Source organism: Carassius carassius, chromosome 3 (assembly GCF_963082965.1).
Source record: "Carassius carassius chromosome 3, fCarCar2.1, whole genome shotgun sequence".
NCBI classification, from domain to species: Eukaryota; Metazoa; Chordata; class Actinopteri; order Cypriniformes; family Cyprinidae; genus Carassius; species Carassius carassius.
In genome coordinates this window covers 16,821,129-16,846,601 of record NC_081757.1, presented here as the reverse complement: position 1 = coordinate 16,846,601, position 25,473 = coordinate 16,821,129, and the positions used below count along the sequence as shown (strand labels likewise).

The following is a 25,473-nucleotide window of genomic DNA, read 5'->3' as shown; positions in this document are numbered from 1 at the left end:
AGCACTGCATTAACTGTTTAAAAAAAAAACATTTGTGCACTGCTACAGCAAAAGATGTAGTGAAATGTGTTAATGAAAGGCTAAATAAGTTAGTTTATAATTTAGTGTCATGATTCCTCAAAAGATTCATAATAAGTTGAGGCTCAAGTCCAAGGCTTCTATCCACAACCAACAATTTCATGAATAAATATATATATATAATAAGTGATTCTGATCTTAGGTCAGACCTCATAAGCCACTGTCAATCAAATCTATATGCAACTTGATGCAATATGAGGCCAACTGACACTGACCAATGACAACTAGCATTAGATGTTTTGTCCAGCAAAAGGTTCTTACTGCTGACATTCAATGGTGTTTGCATAGGTTGCATTAGGTTCTGAGTGCTACATCAGTTTTTATGTGATCCTTTTAAAGCAGCTCAAGTTTTTTTTTAAATGGAGAAACAAGGCCGACCAAGTGCCCAGTGAGTCCTGATTAGTAGTGATGTGTCTCTGTAGTAGTTACTAAACCAGCTGGGTTCCTACACTCGAGCTGAGTTTAGTGTCCTCTATATTTCTCTTTTTACCTGTCTGTTTGCGTTTCGCCACACAGGGACTTTCCTCTGTGATGATGCCATCTTGAGGCTTGGCAGGATCTCCGCTTTCTCGACTCACGAACATAGATGGATTATGGTACACCATCTCAAACCTCTGCTCTGCAGCTTTCCGACCGGCTGCTTTCCTCTTGGTCCTGGGCTGGGGGGAGGGTAAAGATTGTCCAACTGCTGAGGAAGGCAAAGCACACTGGAGAGAAGAGGAATAGCTGGTGACAGACACAGCACCAGTAGTAGTAGCGCCGGCCAGGGCTGCGCTGCCAAGCCGTGCCAATGCTACAGGGATCTCCTCCAGAGATTCTGCGGAGTCAGAATGATACTCAGCAGGGGGACCAGCAGCTTGTACGGGTGCAAGAGGGGGGAGGGAGGCCCGCAGGGGGAATGCTGGGAAGGGTAGGCGCTGACCAACAGAGGACGACACAGTGGCGGCAGCTACAGAGGACTCTATTTGTGTAAAACACAAACACAAATCACAAAAGGTAACTACTCACACACTGATTCACCAATATCAAGACCACTGAAAAATGACATCTTCATTATTTTTTAATTAAATATTTGCTACAATTATTTCAGAATCTATTCAATTTGACATTTTTACAAGATTATACTGGGGACACTACATTCTAAACTCAAACAGCTGAACTTATTTATAGAATCTCATTTCTGCAACCTAAGGAAAAAAAAAAAAAGCTTAAGCAAATTATGAGGAAAATTACAATTATTACATAAATCAATTATACAATTATAGATTATAAAAAGTAAATATATCACATAAACTAATAAAAATTATTAAATAAATGTCAGATTATGACTTCTATGGCTTTCATATAGTTCCTAATGTCACTTATCTCGGAATTTCTACTTTCCATGAATTATAAAAAATATTTTAAAATTAAGATAAGCTGTCATATAAAAAGTTGAACCTTCACATAATTGACTTTTGAAATTTTAAATTATTACATAAATGGTGATAATTGTTAATCATTTGAATTCACTTTTAATCTCAATGACTGTCAATTTAAAATTTTATCATTGTTTTTGCGTCATAATAATCTGACTTTTTTTCTCATAAATATGACTTTTAATGTCATTTATTTACTTATTAACACCATTACAGCATCTAGGACTTCATGTCGAGAACCAGTTTCATTCATTCAGAAATTCATTCATACACAAGTCTTTATTTATTTTTTTATCCATACACAAGTCTTGTTTTACACACAAGTTGGGGGAGGGACTACCGTATTTAGAATCTTCCGGTTTCTTTTTATTTATTTTGTATCTTTTTTATATTTTAATTTACTAATGTTTTATTTTTTCTTATGTGGCAGAAATAGGCTTCAGTAGTTACACACAGGCAGTTAAGGAACACATAACTATTCAAACACTGTAATTCCAACTGAACAATGCAACAGAGGCTAAAATAAAAGTTATAAATCAGGTGAAGACAACTACTCTATAAGCAGGTTTTAACAGTCGTATTCTAGTCTTATTCTCTTTAGTGCTATACTTCTGTCTAAAGCAAACAGGGCGTTGTTCAGTGATGCAGATCTACAACTCTGTTTAATATTATAACATAGCAACGTCTTCCATAATTTACTAATCTCCTAAACCGGTGACACACTGTTAGGATTAACTCTACATTATTTTAGTTGTAATGTTCACTATGTGATATGCTGCCAATACTGTACAGTCATGGCCAAAAGTTTTGGCAGTGACATAAATTAACTGTGTTTTTTGCTAAGTTTGCTGCTTCAGTATTTGTAGATAATTTTTCCACATGTTTCTATGGTATACTGAAAAACAATGATAAGCATACAAGTTATAAAGGCTTTTATTGGCAAAAAAATAAATCAGTCAATATTAACACCGTTGACCCTTGTTCTTCATAAGCTCTGCTATTGGCTCTGGCATGCTTGATATTAGCTTCTGGGCCAAGTCCTGACTGATGGCGATCCATTCTTGCCTTATTAGTTCTCGATTGATCACAATTTGTGGGCTTCTGCTGGTCCACTCGCCTTTTGAGAACTGACCACAGGTTCTCTATGGGACTGAGATCTAGGGAGTTGCCTGGCCATGATACAAAATTTCAATGTAATGATCTTCCAGCCACTTCTTTATCACTCTTGCTTTGTGGCATGGTGCTCCATCATGCTGGAAAATGCATGGATCACCACCACATTTCTCATTGATCGGTAGAAGAAGTTGCTCTTGCAGGACATTTTGATACCGTTCTTTATTCATGACATTTATTTATGTTTTTGGCCAGAATTATGAGTGAGAGCCCACTCCCTTGGCTGAAAAGCAAACCCACACATGGATGGTCTCAGGATGCTTCACTGTTGGCATGCACAGGTCTCATCATCAAAAGTCTTGGCCTCACTGTGCGTGCAGATGCTCTCACACCAACCTGCTGCATCCCTAAGCAAGATCTGCATTCAGAGCACTGTTGGAGACATGATTCCGTATCTGACTCCTCAGGAGGAGACGGTCCTGGTGCTTGCTAGACACTCACTCCTGAAGACTTCTTCACTACAGTCAAACCTCTCTCCTAGAAGTTTTTGATGATCCGGTAAATTGATCTTTTAGGTGCAATATTCTTTGTAGCAATTTCCTTGCATGTGAGGCCATTTTGATGCAAAGCGATGAAGGCTGCACTTGTTTCTTTGGAGGAAACCATTGCAAACAAGAACACAATGATTGGAAGTGCTTCTTCCCTTCTTTCATTCACATTTTCGCTGCTGCTATGATTAGTCAATTAATGTTAGCTGGTCATTTTGTGTATATATATTAAAAAAATGGCTTGTTTGGGTTTTTCTTTTCTGAAAAGTACTTTTTTTGGCCAATGAAGCTTTAGCAATTATTTAAAATGCATCTGATCACTCTACACAATAATCTAGAAACAATGTGAATAAACACAGCAACAGCTTAGGCAGCAAACTTTGCCAAATATAAAATTTGTGTCACTGTCAAAACGTTTGGCCATGACCGTACTTCTGATGTGTTTCTAAATACAAAACTTATGTTATTTAAATAAATATTTAAAAAAAGTTAGGTACTTGCACTAATAAACAAATGTAAAATATTAATGTTTTAGTTATAAATGTACAGGCACATCACACATACTCCTCTGATTATCAGCCTCCTTGGATGAACCACTTTGTTGTATTTCTCATTTGAAATGACACTGAAGAAAACGGTCTCATAAATGAATAAATGTAGACTATTGTTCAAAATTCTGGGGTCAGCAAGATTATTTTTTGAATGACATTACTACTTTTATTCAGCAAGAATTAATTAAATTGATTAAAAGTAACAAGAAAGACTTTCACACTAACAACATTTCGAACAAATGTTGTTCTTTGTACTTTCAGCCTTGGTGAGCATAAGAGGCTTCTTTCAAAAACAAGAAAGAAAAAAAATCTGACCTCAGTCTTCTGAGCAGTAAGAGTAATAGACAGATTGTGTACACTTGTCTTACCCTGCTCAGCAGAAGTCTTTGGCATGCCTTTGGTGGTGCTGGGGTCAACGGACCTGACACTGTTTACCTCAGCTGCAAGTTTGCGCAATTTCCTCTTTTTTTTCTATGGAAACAAAACGAAACAGTTTTACCAGATACTGAGCCAGACAGACATTACAGCAGAGTGTACAGGCCACTGGTTGTATAATTAGACCCTGAATTTAAAATCTAATCGATTTTCTAGTGTTTGTAGTGTGTGTGTGTGCACACACCTGTGTGTGTTTGTGAGGGTGAGGAGATGTTTTGTTCTCTGTTATGACAGCAGGGAGGAGCTCTTCTTCACCCATGTGCTCACTGGAGCCTCTGACCCGGCCATTGCCATAACGCCTGTGTAGAGATGCCCATAACTCAAAGCTTGAACACAAATGACAAAATTACATTTTTACATTCACTTATTTACTTACACAAAACACAAAAAACATCTTCAAAAGAAGATGCATTTACTGTCTTCCATGATCAGTTCTTATGACTGCTAAAAGTGCAAAGAACAAAGAGCCAAAACTTTCGAAATTCTATGGAATCCTGATCAGCCATGACTGAAAGACACTCCAGCTAGCAAGTAGAGAATAGAAATCAGAATAGAAATAGCAAGCTCTTAGTTTATATCTTAGCTTATTAGCAATATTTTAATGAAAACAAATAACATCTGTTACAGAATAGATAATTGAACAATGAGGCCTTCAATGCAAAATAACCTGGAAAGTGAAATGCCATGTGAAACAATTCTGTCCCCATGACATATGAAATCATGTCAAGGCCTGTTTTGTAATCACTGTTATGAAATACTGTTAATGCTGACTGTTTCTTATTAAGCAATATGACACATGAGCAAAACAGGCCTCAGTAACGGATCCAGTTAGAAGAACTGAGAAGTTAAATATTAAACAAACATTTCCAGGGCTTTCGCAATTTAACAGCAAGCGTAGAAATTTAAGGATTATTGTAAAATGTATACAGATATACAAGGAACTAATGGATTAGTCCCTACAGGAATAAAAATCTATTAAGAAAAGTTCTTTAATCTACAACTGATCCTCGAGCTCACATTTGAACTGCCCCACAAAAGCTGTAATATCCTTCCTTCCCTTCCAGCTGAGATCTCAAACGGTTGACATGATACCATAATTGCCCAATAAAATAAATTAGATTATCTGTATGTTTTGAGTCACAGTTAAAAGGAATCAATCATCCCCTTAAGCCACAATTGGAAGAATATGTGCAGAGTAACGTTGATTTGGCTGGACTGAAGACGTTAATGCAGGCAGACTTACGGGAGAGAAAGCCAAGTCTTGGTCTTTTGTGAACGGAAGATTCTAATATTTCTTCATGATGTTAAGTCACTGACATTTATTTGCCTCCTTGCTTTAACAATGAGCTTTTTGGGCAAATTTTAAAGGGGTCATATGAAACCATTTCAAGTTTTCCTTTCTTTTTTGGGTGTTGCAAGCTGTTCGTGAATAGATAAGATCCCTAAAGTTGCAAAGACTAAAGTCTCAAACCCAAAGAGATATTCTTTATAAAAGTTAAGACTAGTCCACGGGCTCCTAAAATGCCTTGTTTAAACACGCCCCCATGTCTACGTCACGATGTGGGAAGATTTGCATAACGCCGCCCAAAAGTTCATGCAAAAAAAGAAGGTGTAACTTGATTCTCGATGTAGTACTGTTGCTGCCGCCATGTTGTGGAGACAGACGTGACCGATGTGTTTCGTTGTGAAAGCGAAACTTTGTTTGGCCTTCCAAAAGATGACACTAGAAATCAGTGGTTAAGTTGTATTTACAACACCAAATTCAAACTAAATATTCAGATGTGTGAAACGCATTTTATGGAGGACTGTTTCCTGAACCTTGGAGAGTAAATTACAATTCCGGCTATTCTGACTCACAGTCCGTAAGTAGGTTTACATTTATAAAGGATTTGCCACTGACGAATCAAACGTGAGTTTTGAGCAGTGTACAGTAGCGCTTGTTGTTTGTCATTTCTCCGATCACAAATGCAGACATGGTTTACGTGGCACGATGCAGCACAACGCAAAAAAGGACAACATAATAATTATAATCCATAATCATGTGGATGCAACAAATGCCTCGTTTGTAATGGGATTTGTACAGTGATGTATAAAGTACCTGAAAGTCAAATGTTCATACACAGCTTGAGTAGCAAGATTGTGTTCAGTTTTAACTCTTTCTTCCATTTTGTATTTTTGGGTAAGAATAAGAAGCACTTCATCCGGTATTTATTGTCTTTCATTCCAACATAAGAAAACATTTCTGCAATATGCATCTGAAATAACATTTAGCCTACAGTTTATTGTATTTCAGCAGGGACATGGATGCATTTAACCTGCAGTTATAGATGGATAGATAGGCTTAACGTTTTGTTTTTAACAAAACTTTGAATACTGATATTTGAAATAATTTAAAACATTAAAAAAAGAAAAAATTCAATGTGAAATTAAAACCACCAGTAAGTGACAGCAAGTGAATGTTAATGAATGAGTCATTGAGATTCAACCGATTCATCCAAATGGCTGATTCATTCAGATACAAAGCATTTGACTGTGTTAATGAGTGAATCACTGAATCATTTATTCAACCGGTTCGTTCAAAAAGCTGATTCATTCAATAACTAAACACCGTCTGAGACGCAAAACAGTGCTGTGATGTATAAAATTTGTATAAAATGATTAAATGTATTCATGCATCTGCATAAAAAAATGGTACTCTTTTAGTGATATAGATTAAGTTAACTAGACCTACATTAAATTATATAAATATAAAAAGTATACATAATTTTTGCCGTCTACAATTTAGAATGCGTGGAATTTTGAGTTTGAATAGACTAATAAATCACGTGAGTGCACTCATGTGATTTGGTGATATAACCTACTTGATAACAACACTTACCATATAATCGCAGACAGTGCTGTATATTGCACACCCCTGACTCGACTTGAGTGGAAAATGAAATCATCCGTGGTTGTGCGCGGCATGCACTTGTTTGCATGAGCAAAGGTGTTTTTTAGGAGTCTAACTTGCAAACGCCAGACCACTGATTCGTCAAACCTGCTTTCCTGCAGTCTGTGTTCTTCTGACTATCTTGTAGTAAGTAACGAATATACTTAGGTGAATGTTATCGGAGTAAAAGCATATATTTTAATTAGGAAATGTAGTGGAGTAAAAGTAAAAGTTGGCTGATCTATAAAAATTCAAGTAAAGTACAGATACTCCCAAAAAATACTTAAGTACTGTAACAAAGTATTTTTACTTTGTTATATTACACCACTGGTTTTGTGTTTGTGTTGTAATGACGGTATTCTGACTAGGACATGCATCACAATATGGTGAGGGGTGTAACATTTCCATCACACGCTTGAGGCATTCGGCCAATCACAATGCACTAGACAGCTGGCCGATCAGAGCACACCTCGCTTTTCAGACAGAGGAGCTTTGTAAAAAAACAACGCGTTTCAGAAAGGCGGGGCATAGAGGAGAAACAATAATGTACAGTATGTGGAAAATAATGTGTTTTTTTAACTGCACAAACACATTTCATTACATTAGCAACATCATATGACCCCTTTAACACTAATCTCACTTGTTTAAATGTTTAGGGGCGGACCAGTTTTTAAATGTTTTTAAAAGTCTTTTATCACGTCAAGTCTACATTCATTTGATTAAAATATAGTAAACACAGTAATACATTTTTTTTTTTTGAAACAAGGTAAACGTTTTACTGACAATTTTGATAAATGTATCCTTGCTTTAAGAAAACACTTACTTGCCCCAAATTTTGCAAAGTAATGTAAATAACAATAACTCAAGTCACTGGCCATGTAATTAACTAAAGATGTAATCAAAAAGATAAAAGAAAACTTTTGGGTGATATTTTTTAAGTATGCTATCATGTTTTATTAATCTGGCTGGCAAAACTCACGCTGATCCTTCTTGGGAGCTCATGGTGGTTGGATCCTCTACCTCCATCTCAGGATTGGTATAGCCAAATGTCCCGCTATAACTGACCTGCTGCTTCAGCAAAACAACGGTGGAAATAAAATCATGGTGAGACAGAAAACAGGAATATCAGAGATACATAACAATTGCTCTGAAAAGGAGTAGTTGTCCCACATTAAAAATACGTTGCTGCATTGTAAAGTATTTGTTTAAGATCCACATTAAATACCAAATGACCTATAATGTAACACCATGATGTATAAACTGTAAAAAAAGGAAAAACATCACAAAATAATTCACCCATATTACGTTTACTCAAACTAGCCGAATATAATTCCACCAGCAGTTTTATTCAATAAATAAACTGTGAATATTCAGTTTGTTAGCTATGCTAGGACAAAATTATTTCTTATTTTTGCAACTCAACCATCATCCAATAATTCCACAGTAGGTATATTTGCACAAGTGTGTATATGGATGGGATGCTTTTTCTCCATTTTGAGAACAGAAGTGCAGGAGCTAGGCTTGGATGATAAAATGGTAGAAAAAATAGAAAGATATAGAAAGCCATGCAAAGTTAAAACAGTTTAAACTTTTAGAAAACACGTCATGAATTTGTGAAGGTTTATTCCTTTTCACCGAGTCTGTTTTTAAAGGCAATCTGTGTGATGGGCGATTCGGCTCTTTGTATTAAACAATGCTTAAATACATGATGCCGTTTTGTTCATAATTGTTTGTTTATGCAATTTACAAAATTATAATGGATTTATATGAGGTAATTTAGACCACACACGGTTTTTATAGGCAGTTATTTTCTTGCTTTGACAATTTAATGCGCTGCATTATTTTGCTCATTGCGCCCTCCTGCGGCCTATTTAATATGCATATAAAACATTTAAAAAATGAGATATTTCATTTTGATCTTGTTTGACTTTTAAAACAAAAAAATATTTGTTTGTCTCAAGAAATGTAAATTAAAAAATAAAGTGGTTAAATAAAAAAAAAAAAAATCTATTGTCCTTAGTAAAAAAAAAAGGTAATAAAAAAGGCAATAATTATCAATACTAAACATTAAATTGTTAATACTATTTATCGTTAATAATATTTCATTTTTTAGCTATATCACCTAGTAGTGGGTGCCAAGGCCAATATATCGGCCGATATTTGGCATTTTTTAAATATCGCCATCAGCCGATAAGATTTTCTGCTTGGCCGAAGTGTTCAATACTTTTATTGTAATGGCGCTGAGAATGGCAGCAGCGCCTGAGCACAGAGCTCACATTCTCCTTCTTGTTTACAGTCTTTGTTAACATTCCTGTCTAATACGGACAGAAGTCAGTCTAAGAATCAGACAATCAGAATGGTTAAACAAAGGAATTAATGTATACAAAACGTATTATAACAATTGCTTTTATATTATTAGTATTAGAAAGGCAAACATTATAATACATTCTCGTTTTCCGTCACCCTTAAGCAAATACGCATTTATATAATTTATACAAATCTTTAATGACTAATGAATATTTATTTTCACAAACCTTGCAAACTAATCAAGTTGTGAGATCCTGTGAAGTGTGCATTTTTATCCAGCATGATCTCCATGTGACGGTCGGTCCGTGTGAACTGAATGCTTTAAACTTGATATTCTTGATTTCAAATTATGCTGCGCTTTATGAGTTTGCGCACTGCCATATTCACATCATTTTTTCTGTGTGCTGGTTGTAAATTAAGTGTTACCCTGGCTTTATTTGAAAAACATGATTGCAAATGCACACAAACTTCCCAGAATACTAAGTGCCCTGTTGGTTACAGTGTTTACTTCCTTTTTAATAATATTTTATTAAATATTTATGTGTGAAAAAATCCTCTTAATCTAAAATATAAGTATCTTTATTTAAAAAACAATTTTTATCCAATGTCAAATGATTTCAAATTTCTTAAATATTAATTAAAATGTAAAAACTATAGGCTTTATATCGGCTGCCTGCTTTCCAAGATATTGGCATCTGCTGTCTTTGAGGTACTGATGGCACATGTGTGCTTTTTTATGTGATAACATGAAATTAGTGAAATGCCAGCCCTGCCCAACACAACAATGTACATAGTGAGCCAAAACAAACAGTTCTTAACGAACAGTGAAGTCACATGCACACCTCTCAAGTGCTCTCATGAGAAATACTACTGGGGTCAACTTACATAACCCTTCTGCAAAGCACTTTCCTAGCCTGCCTACTGTAGTAAGAGATTCTTGCAAAAATGCCCTGCATTTAGAAATGTAAAAGTGTATTGTATGTTACATACTTCTTTGTAACATGTACACTAGCATTCAAAAAGTATGGGGTTGATAAGATTTTTTATGTTTTTGTAAGAAGTCTCTTTTGTTCATCAAGGCTGCATTTATTTAAATTATTAAATATTTTTACAATTTCAAATGTATTTCTGTGATGGCAAAGCTAATTTTTTATCAGCAATAAATCTTTAGTGTCTCTTTCGTGTCACATGACACTTCAGAAATCACTCTAATTTGCAGATTTGTTGTCCAAGTAGCATTTCTTTGTCTTATAATTGATAAAAACAGTTCTGTCAAAGAGCAGAATGTTACTGTCATGCCTGCTTACAGCCGTATATTTAACGCACAGAGGTAAAGGTCCATCAAGGCAGATTCACACTGTCCTCAGAACACACACCATGTGCTCTGTGGCAGGAAGTGAACTCATGGTGTGAGCTCATTTCCTATAGTTCAGTGGGAGCTCAATGTACTGCCCCTGGGAGTTTTGACAGTAGCCTGTTGAAGAGGTTTTCCTGGCAATGTGTTAATTGCTCTGAGAAGCAACTGCACAGATGATTTTGTCCCCACACTAGCTTGTTTTAACAATCTGGTTGTTACAACAACTGTGTTGCCATGAGCTAGCCGCCCTGATGATTACGTATGTGGGCAATACATGCTGTTTTCAGAACTGAATTTCAGTACATAAGTGTTCATGGGGAATCTGATTTGTGAACAGATAAGTATTACTTTAAAGGCTCCAGAACCTAAACCATTATAAAATAGGAATTTGGAAGTGTGGCGTCATGGCCATATCTATACACTACTGTTTAAAAATCCAAGATCTTTCAGAAATCATTCTAATCTGCTGAATTTGTGCTCAAGATACATGTCTTATGTCATATTATTATCAATGTTGAAAACTGTTGTGCTGCTTATTTTTGTGAAACCATATGATATGATATTTTTCAGGATTCCTGATGAACGGAATTACAATAAAAAATATGTATATTTTTTGTAACAATGTAAATCTTTTACTTTCACTTCATAAACGTAATGCTGAATAATGATACTATTTTGTTAAAAAACATTATGGAGTATGCCTAAATAATTACACTAAATTACATTCCCACAATTTTTTTAGTACAGAATTAGTTTAAACATGTATGCATTTGATGTATGTTTCAAATATTAATATGTAACTACATAAAATAATAAGCAGAATTACAGATCTGTTGAGAACCTGCATTGATTCCTATCAACAATATGTTGACATTAATCGGTTAAACAGACTAGGAAACATTAAATAAATAAATAAATAAAATGTGTGTGTGTGTGTGTGTGTGTGTGTGTGTGTGTGTATGTATATATATATATATATATATATATATATATATATATATATATATATATACACACACACACACACATATACACACACACACACACACACACACACAAAACGAAACTGTACAGTATAGATGTTGAACATAAAAATGCAAATAACCACTTTAGCTTTGCTAAAAATGTTTGTTTTTGTCTATGCTGTACCTTAAATAGATTAATCTTGGGAACCCCGGCGTCATTCTCTGGAGGGGGCTTTCGGGAATCTTTGGCCTCTTGCCGATGCCGCTGTCGCACAATATACTCATATGTGCTAAGCCTGTTCCACACTAAAAGAGAGAATGAGACAGAGAATCTGATACAAAATATCTTCTGCTTTATCACCCATTCACATCACACCATTTACAATATCATTATGGACAGAAACCATATCTACAAATTATTTATTGTACATATTCATATCATCAGGCAAAAAAGTATGGATGTGGATGTTTATTTCTGGTTTCATCTCAAAAATAGGTTGGAAAGTGAAACCAAGTTCTTTTGCCTCTGGATTTTCTAGGAATGCCCCCTTGTGGCACAAAGTGAGATGTCACTCATACATTACTGGGCTCCATGTAGTAACCATAATTTAAATATCTATCTTCTTTTATGCTTATATTTCTTCCATTGTTTATTTGACTCAGTTTTAAGTCATTAGCTCTACTCCAACCTGACAAAACCACAGCGGAAAATGTTTAATCAATAACAGCAACAAAACATCAAATAACCCCAGAACCAGAGACTGATCACAGAATGACTGTCTTTGTCGTTTATGGCTTCAGAAAATGAACTGATCTTGCCTGTGGTGTTTTGCTGTCATGGTTACCGAGGCTAGCACTAAGCTACACAGATCTGCCTGAGCTGAAGGTGGACAGCATGTGGCGGTGAGTTACTGTTTCATGCTAATCAAGCTGCGGTCTCTCTCATGCAGAAGAATTAAGACTACACCAAAGCCTGAGCTCAAACCCAACTGTTGGCATTATGTAGATATCGACCTGATTCATCAGAGGAATACACCTGCAGTTCAAAAGGCGCTGGCAGTAAATAGTTAGTTGCAGTAAACCCTGCTTCAAAGATATATGTGTAAAGATATATGCAAATATATTCATGTTTTATTTCAAAGTGTTCTGCAATGACTTTTAATGCATTCAGCTCCTTATTGAATTTTTAATGAGTGCCTCATTAATCAGGCCAGGGGAGGCATTTGAGTTTAATCCTAGGTTAAATATTGAAGGCAGAGGTGTGCATTGCTAGGAATACTCTCTCAAACACTACTGTTCAAAAGTAGGATTCAGTAAGGTTTGTTTTTAAAGAACTTAATTCTTTTATTCAGCAATTTAACTGATCAAAAGTGACAGGAAAGTACTTTTACTTTGTTACTATTTCAAATTAATGTTTCTATCCATCAGTCCTGAATAAACAAATGTATCAGTTTACACAAAATAATTAAGCAGCACAGATGTTTTCAACATTGTAATTTTTAGAAAATGTTTCTTTTCGGCATATTAGAATGAATGATTTCTGAATTAAAATGTGACACTAAAGAGTGGAGTTACTGCGGTTTAAAACTATTCGCCATCACAGGAATTAAATACATTCTAAAATGTATTAGAATAGAAAAGGCATTTTAAATTGTAGTAATGTTTCACAAGTGTTGTTTTTACTGCACAAATAAATATAGCTCTTCTGGCAAAACATTTTTAAAAATCTTGTAGGTAGAAGAGTGTACTCACTGAGGTATATGTGGAAGCAGAGCAAGTGTCCCAGCAAGAGTGCAGACAGCAGGCCCAGAGCAATGGTGACTCCTGCTAGAGAGGGAATGGCTGGACCAGCTGTGGTGACTGGAGCCACCGGCAGGAACACAAACCACACCACAGATTCATTCCTTACTGCAGACACAAAAAACAGAACATTTGAGTTTTGACATGTGGACGGAAATCTGTGAAAATGTGTAGTTTGTTGTGTGTAGTGTGACCAACTTTCAGTGCATTCAAACATGCACAAAACACCTCTTACCCTGTTGAAAGTGCTTGTCAGATCGAAGTTTTGATGGGTCCAAAAAGAACTCTATAAAAACATAACTAGCAATAACTACTACCAAAACAATCCCCAGGAGAGCAGAAATCACACTATTGAGAAACAGCCTGTGACAAATAGAAAGAGAGGGAAAGAGAAATTAACAAATACACTGTGTTTGGCCTTCAGATTTTTTTTTTAATGTTTTTAGTATACACTATTGTTTGAAGTCAGAAATAGTATAAAAAAAAAAAAAAATAAAAAATAAAAAAAGAAGAACATTGTATTGTGAAATATAATAATGATTTAAAGGGTTAGTTCACCAAAAAATGAAAAAGAGGTCATTAATGAGTCACCCTCATGCCTTTCAAACCCATAAAACCTCAGTTTAAGATATTTTAGATTTAGTCCGAGAGCTTTCTGTCCCTCCATTGAAACTGTGTGTACGGTATACTGTCCATGTCCAGAAAGGTAAGAAAAACATCACCAAAGTAGTCCATGTGACATCAGGAGGTCAGTTAGAATTTTTTGAAGCATCGAAAATACATTTTGGTCCAAAAATAAAAAAAATTACGACTTTATTCCGCATTGTCTTCTCTCCCGGATCTGTTGTGAGTGCGACTGCTGTGACTGTTGACCAGTGTTGGGGAGTAACTAGTTACATGTAACGGCGTTACGTAATTTAATTACAAAATAAATGTAACAGTAATCCGTTACAGTTACTAAGAAAAAATGAGTAATTAAATTACAGTTACTTATGAAATTTGTAACGATTACAAAGAGGATTACATTTGAATATTTACACACATCCACATACAGCTTATACTTTCCCAAATTGCAGTAAGACATATGGCCCATAATCTCCGAGACGCGGAAAACACATTCGTAGAATCCAGTCATAAAAATGGAATTCAGCCTATAACGCGGACGCAATATGCCACATTTTGGATGAATAGATCAAAAGTAAGTAAGTACACTTGAATAAAAATGCAGTATGGACTGGGGTCTGTGAATATTAAGCCGCGAAAAGACTGAATATGAATCCTGCACATTCTGCGTGTCTGTGGAAATCAGGCGCTGACTGGACATCGGGAGAACCAGGACTATTCCCGGTGGCCTGGCAGACGATTTGGCCCTCTATTTTAATATTGTTATTGTATAATTGCAGGCCGAATATACTAAAGCGATTATTTCCGAATCCGCCATTCGATAATTAAATCTAAATCATGAATCGGTTAGTCGTGACTGGCAATGGTTGGGCTCGCGCGCTCTCCGCGCCTCCGCCGAACGGTTTGGATCAGACTCCGAGTAATCAATGCGAGGGAGAGAGACCGGAGTGAACGGTGTAAGCGCACAGCTGGAGCAGAGAAGCGACACTTCTGTTCAGGGTTTCAGGTGCAGGTCAGTTTCATCTGTAAATATGCTAATGTAGTTTTGTCTTTGTTTACTTAGTCAAGCAGCAGCAGCACATTGCTCGCAATCACTCAAAATACTGTATAAACGACGTCATTATTATATATTATAATGTTACAGTAGTAAGTTAGCAGACAAATCATCATATTTTATCATAGGTTTAGGGGGAGCTAGTGCAGACAAAAACCCAACCCTGAGGAAAATTAATATAGCCTATGGTATGGCACTAACAGTGGTTTAACCATGGAATTTGTAGTAAAAATAAATACAAGTAGTAATTAATTTGCCAAAAAAAAAAAAAATTGCACTTACAAAACATGGTAAAAGTCAAATAAAAATCTTCAGTATTAAAGTCATGAGAGAGATGGATGGATAATGGAAGTGAATGTGCAGTTCAGGGGAGAACTTTTAATTACGTTGCAAGTCCCCCAACCTAAGGATTCAAATATTTTTCATGTCAGGTCCATAAGAAAAATAGGGTTGTCCATGTTTCAGAATGTGTTGTGGGTGTATGAGTGTGAGATTTCCCAGCCTATTTTTTTCCAGTCCGCCCCTCATGGAAATTAATCTCTAGAACTGCTGTGAGTCACTTCATGAGCATTTTTTACTTATTTTGAGAAACTATCATCATATCATATACAAAGAGACAGCATTGTTTCAAAAAGACACCAATGTTTCAGGAGTTTAGTACACAAAATAGGAAACATGCATATTAGATAACCATATTTGAGTTGATGTAGCTATATGCTTTTATTTTTTTATTAACTATTTTCCCCAAACCATTGTTAGATGCAGTTAGATGCCTGTAGTTGTGCAAATATTTGGTTTCAAAAACAGTATCTATAAACTATTTATTTTGATTTTAAATCTGCTTTGAACTTCAGATCAATCTCTAAGTAAAAGGCAGTACTAAAGTCTGATTGTGTGGTGGATGTGTTTAAATTTGATCATCTTAATTTAAGTGATGAAGGATGGTGAAAGTCTGACAGTATTGAGCACTACTTTAAGGTTAAACCTGCATGGTGTAAATGGTTGAAGATAATTAACAGTTGCAAATAAATATTCATTAGAAATTTATAAAAGTAATCAAAATGTACTCAAAAGTAATTAGTTACATTACTTTATTAGAGTAATTAAAAAAGTTACACTACTATTACATTTTAAATAAGGTAACTTGTAATCTGTAACCTATTACATTTCCAAAGTAACCTTCCCAACACTGCTGTTGACGTACGACACTGCTTTATTACCTTTCTGGACATCAGAATCAGAATCAGAATCAGAAAGAGCTTTATTGCCAAGTATGCTTGCGCATACAAGGAATTTGTTTTAGTGACATAAGCTTCCAGTAAACAGAGACAACAACACACAGACAAAAAAAAAAAAAAAAAAAAAAAATTTACAGGAGATTTACAAATTGGCAAATAAATAAGTGTATAAACAATTGTGCTATAAATGATAATGGAATAGGATTGAGTGAGATGCAGGAATGTTCTAGGATGGAGGGGTAACAAATAAATATAAGGATATTGCACATTTTTGCATAAGTTTAAGTGGGAAACATTTAACTGTTCATGAGGTAGATTGCCTGGGGGAAGAAACTATTCTTGTGCCTTGCTGTTCTTGTATTTGCGGCTCTGAGGCGCCGGCCAGATGGCAAAAGTTCAAAGATGGGGTGACTTGGATGTGAGGGATCCAGAGTGATTTTCTGAGTCCTTTTCCTCACTCTGGATGTGTACAGTTCTTGGAGGGTGGGCAGGGGAGCACCAATAATCCTTTCAGCAGTCCGAACAGTTCTCTGTAGTCTTCTGATATCTGATTTTGTAGCTGAACCAAACCAGACAGTAATTGAAGTACACAGGACTGACTCAATGACGGCTGAGTAGAACTGTTTCAGCAGCTCCTGTGGCAGGTTAAACTTCCTCAGCTGGCGAAGGAAGTACAACCTTTGTTGGGCTTTTTTCACAATGGAGCCAATGTGATTGTCCCACTTCAGGTCCTGAGAGATGGTGGTTCCCAGGAATCTGAATGACTCCACTGCAGTCACAGTGCTGTTCATGATGGTGAGTGGGGAAAGTGCAGGGGGGTTTCTCCTAAAGTCCACAGTCATCTCCACTGTTTTGAGCGTGTTCAGCTCCAGGTTGTTAAGACTGCACCAGACAGCCAGCTGCTCAACCTCCTGTCTGTAAGCAGACTCGTCACCGTCCTGGATGAGGCCGATGACTGTAGTGTCGTCTGCAAACTTCAGGAGCTTGACAGAGGGGTCTTTAGAGGTGCAGTCGTTGGTGTACAGGGAGAAGAGCAGAGGGGAGAGAACACATCCCTGAGGGGCACCAGTGTTGGTGGAGCAGCTGTTTGACATGAATTTCCCCAGTCTCACTAACTGTTGCCTATCTGTCAGAAAGCTGGTGATCCACTGACAGATAGAGCTAGGAACAGAGAGCTGGGTCAGTTTGGTCTGGAGGGTTGTTGGGATGATGGTGTTGAAAGCCGAACTAAAGTCCACAAACAGGATCCTCACATAAGTCCCTGTTTTGTCCAGATGTTGCAGGATGAAGTGCAATGCCATGTTGATTGCATCATCCACGGACCTGTTTGCTCGGTACGCAAACTGCAGGGGGTCTAGTAAGGGTCCAGTGATGTCCTTCAGATAAGCCAGAACCAGTTTTTCAAACGACTTCATGACGACAGACGTTAGAGCCACAGGTCTGTAGTCGTTAAGTCCTGTTATCTTGGGTTTCTTTGGAATGGGGATTATGGTTGAGCGTTTGAAGCAGGAAGGCACTTCACACAACTCCAGAGATCTGTTGAAGATCTGTGAAAAGATGGGGGCCAGCTGGTCAGCACAGGTTTTCAGACAGGCTGGTGTAACGCCATCTGGGCCTGGTGCTTTTCTTCTTTTGTTCTTCTTGAAGACCTGGCGCACATCATCTTCACAGATTTGAATTGCAGGAGGTATGGAGAGGGGGATTGCAGGAGGTGTTAATGGTTGTGCAGGGAGATGGTCAGAGTGGGTGTTGGGGGTTTCAAATCTACTATAAAACTCATTCAGGTCGTTAGCAAGTCGTTGATTAGCCTCAGTGCAAGGGGATGGTGTCTTGTAGTTTGTGATGGCTCTCAGTCCTCTCCAAACTGAAGTAGAGTCGTTGGAAGTAAACTGGTCTTCCAACTTTTTAGCGTAGGTCTTTTTAGCCGCTCTAATCTCTTTGTTCAGTGTGTTCCTGGCCTGATTGTACAAGACCCTGTCCCCATTTCTGTAGGCATCCTCTTTGGCCTGACGAAGGTGTCTGAGTTTTACTGTAAACCATGGCTTATCATTGTTGAATGTTAAATAAGCCCTGGTAGGAATGCATATATCCTCACAGAAACTAATATAGGATGTTACGGTCTCTGTGAGTTCGTCCAGATCGGTGGTAGCAGCTTCAAAAACGCTCCAGTCTGTGATGTCAAAACAAGATTGTAAATCCTGCTCTGTTTCGCTGGTCCATCTCTTCACAGTCTTTACTACAGGTTTGGCAGATTTAAGTTTCTGCTTGTAGGTCGGTATAAGATGAACCAGACAGTGATCAGAACGTCCCAAAGCTGCTCGTGGAACAGAGTGATATGCATCCTTTATTGTGGTGTAACAGTGATCCAGTATATTACTGTCTCTGGTGGGACAGGTAACATGCTGTCTGTATTTTGGCAGTTCATGGGAGAGATTGGCTTTATTAAAGTCCCCAAGAATGATTAAAACAGAGTCCGGGTGTTGTTGTTCTGTGTCTGTGATCTGATCAGCGAGTTTCTGTAAAGCCAGACTTACTTGCGCTTGAGGAGGGATGTAAACACTAACCAGAATGAACGAGTGAAACTCCCGCGGCGAATAGAACGGCTTGCAGTTGATAAACTGCGTTTCTAGATCAGGACAGCACATCTTCTTTAATACAGTTACATCTGTACACCACCGTTCATTGATGTAAAAGCATGTCCCGCCGCCGCGCGATTTCCCCGTTGATTCTGCGTCGCGATCCGCTCTAAACAGCTGAAAGCCCGGCAGATGGAGTGCGCTGTCCGGTATGGCGTCATTCAGCCAGGTTTCCGTGAAACACAGAGCAGCAGAGTGAGAGAAATCCTTATTTGTCCGAGAGAGCAGAAGGAGTTCGTCCGTTTTGTTGGGTAGAGAGCGGAGATTTGCGAGATGGATGCTAGGCAACGGCGTTCGAAATCCGCGCTTCCTGAGTCTGACGAGCGCTCCCGCTCGCTTTCCCCGTCTGCGCGTCCTGAAGCGCTTGATCAGCGCCGCTGCTCCTCCGATAACAATGTTCAGTAAAACGTCTGTATAATAGAAATCCGGAAAAATATCATGTGGTGTGTTCTGCCGAATGTTCAGCAGTTCATCCCTGGTGAAACTGATCGTGTTTGTTAAACAAAAAACAGGAAAAACGAACAAAAACAGTACAAACACTGGAGAGCCAAGCACTGAAGCAGCCATGTGCGGCGCCATCGGCGACAAACAGTATACCGTAGATAGACATGGACAGTATACCGTAGATAGATTTTCAATGGAGGGACAGAAAGCTCTCGGACAATCTAAAATATCTTAAACTGTGTCCCGAAGATGAACGGAGGTCTTACGAGTTTGGGACATGAGGGTGAGTTATTAATGACATAATTTTTATATTTGGCTGAACTAACCCTTTAAGATTGTTTTCTTTTTTAATACATTACTGTGATGCAAAACTGAATTTTCAGCAACCATATCACATTACATGATAAATCAGAAATAATTGGAATATGCTGATTTGGTACTCAAGTAACATTTATTACTATCACCATTATTATTATTATTATTGGATTCTGTGATGAAGAGAAATGTTTTGTAACAATGTAAATGTCTTTACTGTCACTTTTGATCAAAACTAATACATCCCTGCTGAACAAACGTATTCATTTACTTTACAAAAAAAAAAAAACACATCGGACTCCAAAACACATTATGCCAATTGTATTTGAAAAAAAAGTTTAAAAAAGGTTAAGTCTTGGGGACTTTAGTCACACTGCCTGTTCGTGTTCATTCATGTTCATTTAATGAAAGGACATTAAGGTGAAAACACACGTGACTGATTTATTGGTCAGCATCCCAAAGGTCTGCCAGTGAAAATGAAACGAGTGTTTGTAAGTGATGCTAAGCAACAGCACTTGATCTCATGATTGCTTTATGACTTCCATTTTTGAAAACATTACATATGTCATAAAATCATGAAATGTTTCACATCAGCAAACTGGATATGGTGACAGAATATACAATAAAATGCTATATCTGAATATTACATCCCTCTCTCTGAATAGCTGGACACAGGATCCGGCTGTGAAAAAGACTCACAGTTAAAATATCTATCTACCAGCTGCTGTCCATGGAAATGACAGGACGTGAAAAACAGACCCATTTAACTACAAACAGAGAAGAGAAAGTTAAAACAACTCACCAGTAGTTTCTGCTGCCCACACAATTGTTCAGCCATCGACAGTGGTGGTCAAAGCTGGCCACACACTTATTACACGCACTACAGTGTTTTGATTTAGGCCCCCTGGAAAGAACAGATTTACAGGTAATTGGTTATATACATGTTGCAGGGTAAAGCAGGTAATAAAGTTGCATGCTTGGACACAATGCATGCATTATTAAGTACAGCGATAGGCAGAAAGGCTAGCATATCCTGTGAATGTGCCCAGCATAAGTGATCCTCGCCCATCTCAAGATCAACTAAAGAACATTAAATCAACTGTGTAAACCGTAATCTGTCAGTTATTGTCAATTTGCACCTTAAAATTTAAGAAAGTTGTCAAATTAACCATATATGACAGTCAGTCAGCATTAGAAAGTGCTGCAATTGTTTAGTCATTTCCAATTCAGGACTTCGATGACAATGATTGTAATTTAGTTTCAGCCACTTGTTCTTATCATACTGTTATTGTAGTCATATTAATAAAAACAATAAGTTTGGAAAAAATGCCATCTGTCTACAATTACAGGGAGTTACAGCAATCTGGATAAAGCATCTGTACACATGCATACCGACACAACAATAGAGAAACAGACAGCAGCACGTCTGTACTTACACATCTACTTCACAGAGGTAGCAGTGACAGTTCTCGATGACGTGCGCATGTTTGGTGCGGTCAAACACCGGCATGGGTCCCTTATAACTCTTAGCTCTGACATTATAATCCGCAGGGTCGATGGAGACGGCCATCAGGTGCATGAAGAGGTGAGAGATAAATGTAATGCCTGTACACTGAGCTCGGAGTTAAAGACTGAGGTTTAATCAAAAAGTGAGTCTCTCAAAAGACTAGTTCACACAGAGCTGCACAAAGATCCAACTTTGAATGGCTGCTACAGGGTAAAATATGTATATTTATATGATGCAGCTGTGAGCAGGAATAGCTTCTGTGTAGGCCATGTGACAAAGTGTAAAACAAGGATACAATATATCCGGCTGGGATCCAGTGTGTGGGGAGCAGAGGCACAAATACACCAAAGCCAGTGACAGCAAAGTAGAGATAAAGCAGCCAGGCCAGGAGCTGGAAAGGGTGGGGGGGCCAGCTCCAACCATTGGTGCGAGAGCACAGGGGTACATCGGCTCTCCTGGATACCCCCTCGCTCACCGGGGCTGTGCGATTGGAGTTCTTACTGCAGACATCCATGAGAGGGGAGCCTCCTTTTGTCACTCCTGCCATTAAAACGGTGCAGAGTGTTTACTTTGAACCAATCACACCTTTGATTTGACTCTGCAGACTTGGGCTGATAATACACAGAGCAACTTTGGCCAATGTTGCAACCAGGTGAGATAAAGGGCCCACGACCAATCAGATAGAAATTTGTTACCCATTCTCAATGGGTAAGTGGCCAAGCAACAAAAAAAGATGCGTAGCAAAATTGCTCAAAAAGTTGCCCCGAGTGTCATCAACCTTACTGCTTTAGAGGAATAATTAACCCAAAATGATAATTCTGTCATCATTAAATCACCCTTGAGTTGTCCAAACCTGTATGACTTTTTTTTTAATCTGTCATACATAAAAAGATATTTTGAGAAAAATATATATTTATATTGATATTTTGAGATATTTTAATTATTTCACACGGAATTGATTGAAAAGGCTTTGTTTTTATAACAATTAGATTTATTTTTCATTTAAAAAGCATATGTATTAATGATTGCTTAAAATGTTATGGCTAACCTACTTACCATTTTTAGAGACATAAAAAGAAACACAATTAAATTATTATTCATATTTATTATTAATTATTATTAAACCACAAATACCTTTATTAATATCTAGATATCTTTATTGGTCACTGATCCACTATAACCAGTAAATTATGGTAAACCATAAACTCACCAGCTCAGTTACTGATGTCAGGACTCTGGCCTGCTCCTCCACATCAGCCAACATTACCTGCTCGAAACACGGAAACTCCCGCTAACCTCACACATCTCGAGCCTCATCCACAGCAACAACACAACAGCTCTACGTGACCGCTAGCTCTGTCTTTACTCATTTACTGTAGCGGAGAAGGCGTCTCAGTAACCTAAATCTCTCATCCCGTGGGTAAACCAATCTCCTCTAGATGTAGTAACTTAATTAACTTGCAATAGAGCACCAAAGAAATACAAGGCTTGAAACGGACCAAATGTTAAGTGCTTGTTGTGTGTTCGTAGAGCACGACCGAATGTACCGTTAACTAATTATTCTGCAAACAAGAAATCACATCTTACAGCAACCGCGCGCATCTCGATCAATATTCAAAGCGTTTTATACATCTAATCAATCTAAGCTGCTTAAACGACTTCACAAATATCAACAAATGAAGATTTTATAATGCAGCGGCACTCAATCCAATATTTGCGGCATGTAACGTAGTTAAAATTTGTGTATTAAATAGCTGAACCACGCACCCACATCCGGGAAAACCGTTACACGACACGTTTTGTTTCAAATTAAAAGTCCTCAGTGCAACTAAATATATATATTAGAGCTGAAGATCTTTGCCCGAACCCGATGGGATATATATATATATATATATATATGTATATGTTAATTACAAATGGAAGTTTTTTTTTAATTCATAACATTAAATTTGATATAATCACATTCTTATTTAATTCTTAGTAGTAGTAGTAGTAGTAGTAATAGTTATTCCGTCAAATACAGTTTATTTGTGCTGTTGCAGTGTTTCTGTTTTACACCACAAGCTATTCAGTGTTGCAGTTTTTTTCCAGGAGATGGCAGCAATAGCATGACAAATGATAAAACAAAATACATCCTTTCACTTAGTTTCCTAAAAAGAACAGTTTTGAAACAATTTATGTATGTATTTATGTATTGTTTTTTTATTTTATTTTATTTATTTATTTTTTAATTTTTGTCAATTACAATATTATTAGCTTACCCAATGTAATTATTATTTCTGTTAATTCTGTAATTGTGTCAATGCAATGTGTGTGCTATGGTCATTGTAGTTTTAAGTGGTACTCACATGGTCCAAACATCCATATCAAACTTTTCATTCAAATTTGCTTTGAGAAAAGTAAGAAGAAGCAAAAAATACATTAAATATGCAATTTCACAACAGTTGTGTTCTATAATGCCAAATGTCTAAACATAAAATGTCTATTGAATGAGGAGGATGAGGTCTAGTTCAAAGAATATAAGTTTGTTTTTACAGAGTCACATATTTAAAATGCATTTTTAAGGGGTAATAGCATTTATCTGTTATGTGAACAACTTACTCTAAGCATTTGACTTGGGCCTGAACTCATTTCATTTGGTTTTTATATAACCATTATTTTAAAAAACACATTCCTATGGGGCATAAGAGCAACTCCTTCCACAGGAGGAGGGAGTCTTTTGTCCTAAACGAGACCCTAACTGAAATCACTATGGTTACTAAATGGATATGATTCTTGTGTTAGATTCTCTATAATATGGCCCCAGATCAGATCGAGAACACATTATCATTTGTATGCATAGTTTGTGCTGATAATTTGTTGTTCATATGTGTGAACTCAAGCAAAGCTGTGGTTTTGCGCCACAGCCACTAAAAAGCATAGCATGTATGCTGACTGGCTTTACAGTATAAAACTTGACTATTTTAATTACTAGACGGCTTGATTTATTTTAATTTTTTTAATAGTTGATTTACAGTACATAGACAGACACATATTTAGAATGGCATTTTCAAGTAAACGCCGGTTGATGGCATGTGTTTTCATTCAGCATTATTTGTCTGCACTCCAGAGTGTGTTTGAAGTAACAAGGCCTGATGAAGAGTGCTCATAATCTCATGTGGCACAAAACGCTTATTCATTGGGCAAGTGGAAACAATCCATTACAAACTCGTAATTCTTAACTTGCCCGCTGCAGACCCACACAGCCTTCAAAAGTGTTACTTCTCATTTGAGTGAAATACCATATGGTGTGCAAAGACTGACCAATAAACCCCCCAGTTAACAGCATCTATGCGGGCCGCTTAATTCAGGAAAACACTAAAGTGCTGTCTGTTCTCTGCTTTAGGAGGAAGGGTGTGAGGAATGTGACACCAAACTGGGTATACCAGTGATGTCCAGCTTGTCCTGCGGTGGGATGGCTCCTGTCAGGGAATGAGCACATCTGGAGTTCTGGAAAATTTGGGCTGAGCAATTCAGTACCTCAAAGAAAATTTTTTGGGATGAGTTTGTATCCAATGCAAACATCGGTTTTCTGCATTATTTAGTGATGCACCTGTTCCAACCCCCGTAGTCCCCCAGAGGGAGTCAAATGAGGTGAGACTGAAGGGGTGAGACGCTGTTTTGAGCACGTCTACAGAACAGGCATGATATTCTATGAATGTGTTAAGTAATATTTGAATGCTGCAAGAAGCACGCTCCATGATAATTTGAACTTCCCCAGCAGGATCTGCTGAACAATGAGTTATTTCTATCCCAGTTCGTGGTTCTAGCAGACGTGCACGTCACAAGGTTTAGCAAACAGTTTTTGGCTGAGTGTGGTGCTCATGTGGCTCAAGCAGTAAAAGCTAAACTGCTCCCTTGTCAGTGGTGTGAATAGTAACACAGAATGAGGCAGGGGCCAATGAGTTTATATGGGTTGGAAATAAACCTCTCACACACTTTCCCGCATATAAAACATAAAAAAAATCAGAGTCAGCTTTGACTATTGTCAGAAGTTCTTCAGCAAAGGTATCCTTAAACTCCTGTATTAAAACTAACAAGCCTTAAGTCCAAATTCGAAATAAGAATGATAACTATAAAGTTTACAATTTGAAAGCCTTTTGTCACCGACTTTC

General features: G+C 37.3%; 1 protein-coding gene across 3 annotated transcripts; it reads right to left on the bottom strand.

The window, feature by feature from the left end:
* On the bottom strand, positions 1 to 23,102 carry zdhhc1 (zinc finger DHHC-type containing 1). 3 transcript variants are annotated; one of them, XM_059531680.1, is made up of 11 exons: positions 22,530 to 23,102; positions 21,615 to 21,859; positions 21,249 to 21,424; positions 20,615 to 20,716; positions 13,737 to 13,864; positions 13,454 to 13,609; positions 11,886 to 12,007; positions 8,052 to 8,143; positions 4,328 to 4,442; positions 4,077 to 4,179; positions 2 to 1,039 (listed from the first exon to the last, which is right to left on the bottom strand). In XM_059531680.1, the coding sequence occupies exons 2-11, from the start codon at positions 21,831 to 21,833 to the stop codon at positions 507 to 509; spliced, it is 1,746 nt and encodes a 581-aa protein (XP_059387663.1). In that variant the 5' UTR covers positions 21,834 to 21,859; positions 22,530 to 23,102; the 3' UTR covers positions 2 to 506. The 3 variants fall into 3 exon arrangements, with proteins under 3 accessions (XP_059387680.1, XP_059387663.1, XP_059387672.1); XM_059531689.1 differs by having other exon boundaries at positions 8,052 to 8,140; XM_059531697.1 differs by lacking the exon at positions 22,530 to 23,102 and having other exon boundaries at positions 1 to 1,039; positions 21,249 to 21,469; positions 21,500 to 21,621.
* Between the last annotated feature and the right edge of the window lie 2,371 nt (positions 23,103 to 25,473).

What these genes read in the sequence shown, in the direction of transcription:
- zdhhc1 (XM_059531680.1), bottom strand. Translation starts at nt 21,833, where the DNA reads ATGGATGTCTGCAGTAAGAACTCCAATCGCACAGCCCCGGTGAGCGAG. An exon ending in CCAAGATTAATCTATTTAAG is followed by an intron (nt 8,144 to 11,885) that starts GTACAGCATAGA and finishes GTTTTGCTGAAG; the next exon opens with CAGCAGGTCAGTTATAGCGG. An exon ending in AAAGACTTCTGCTGAGCAGG is followed by an intron (nt 1,040 to 4,076) that starts GTAAGACAAGTG and finishes TTACACAAATAG; the next exon opens with AGTCCTCTGTAGCTGCCGCC.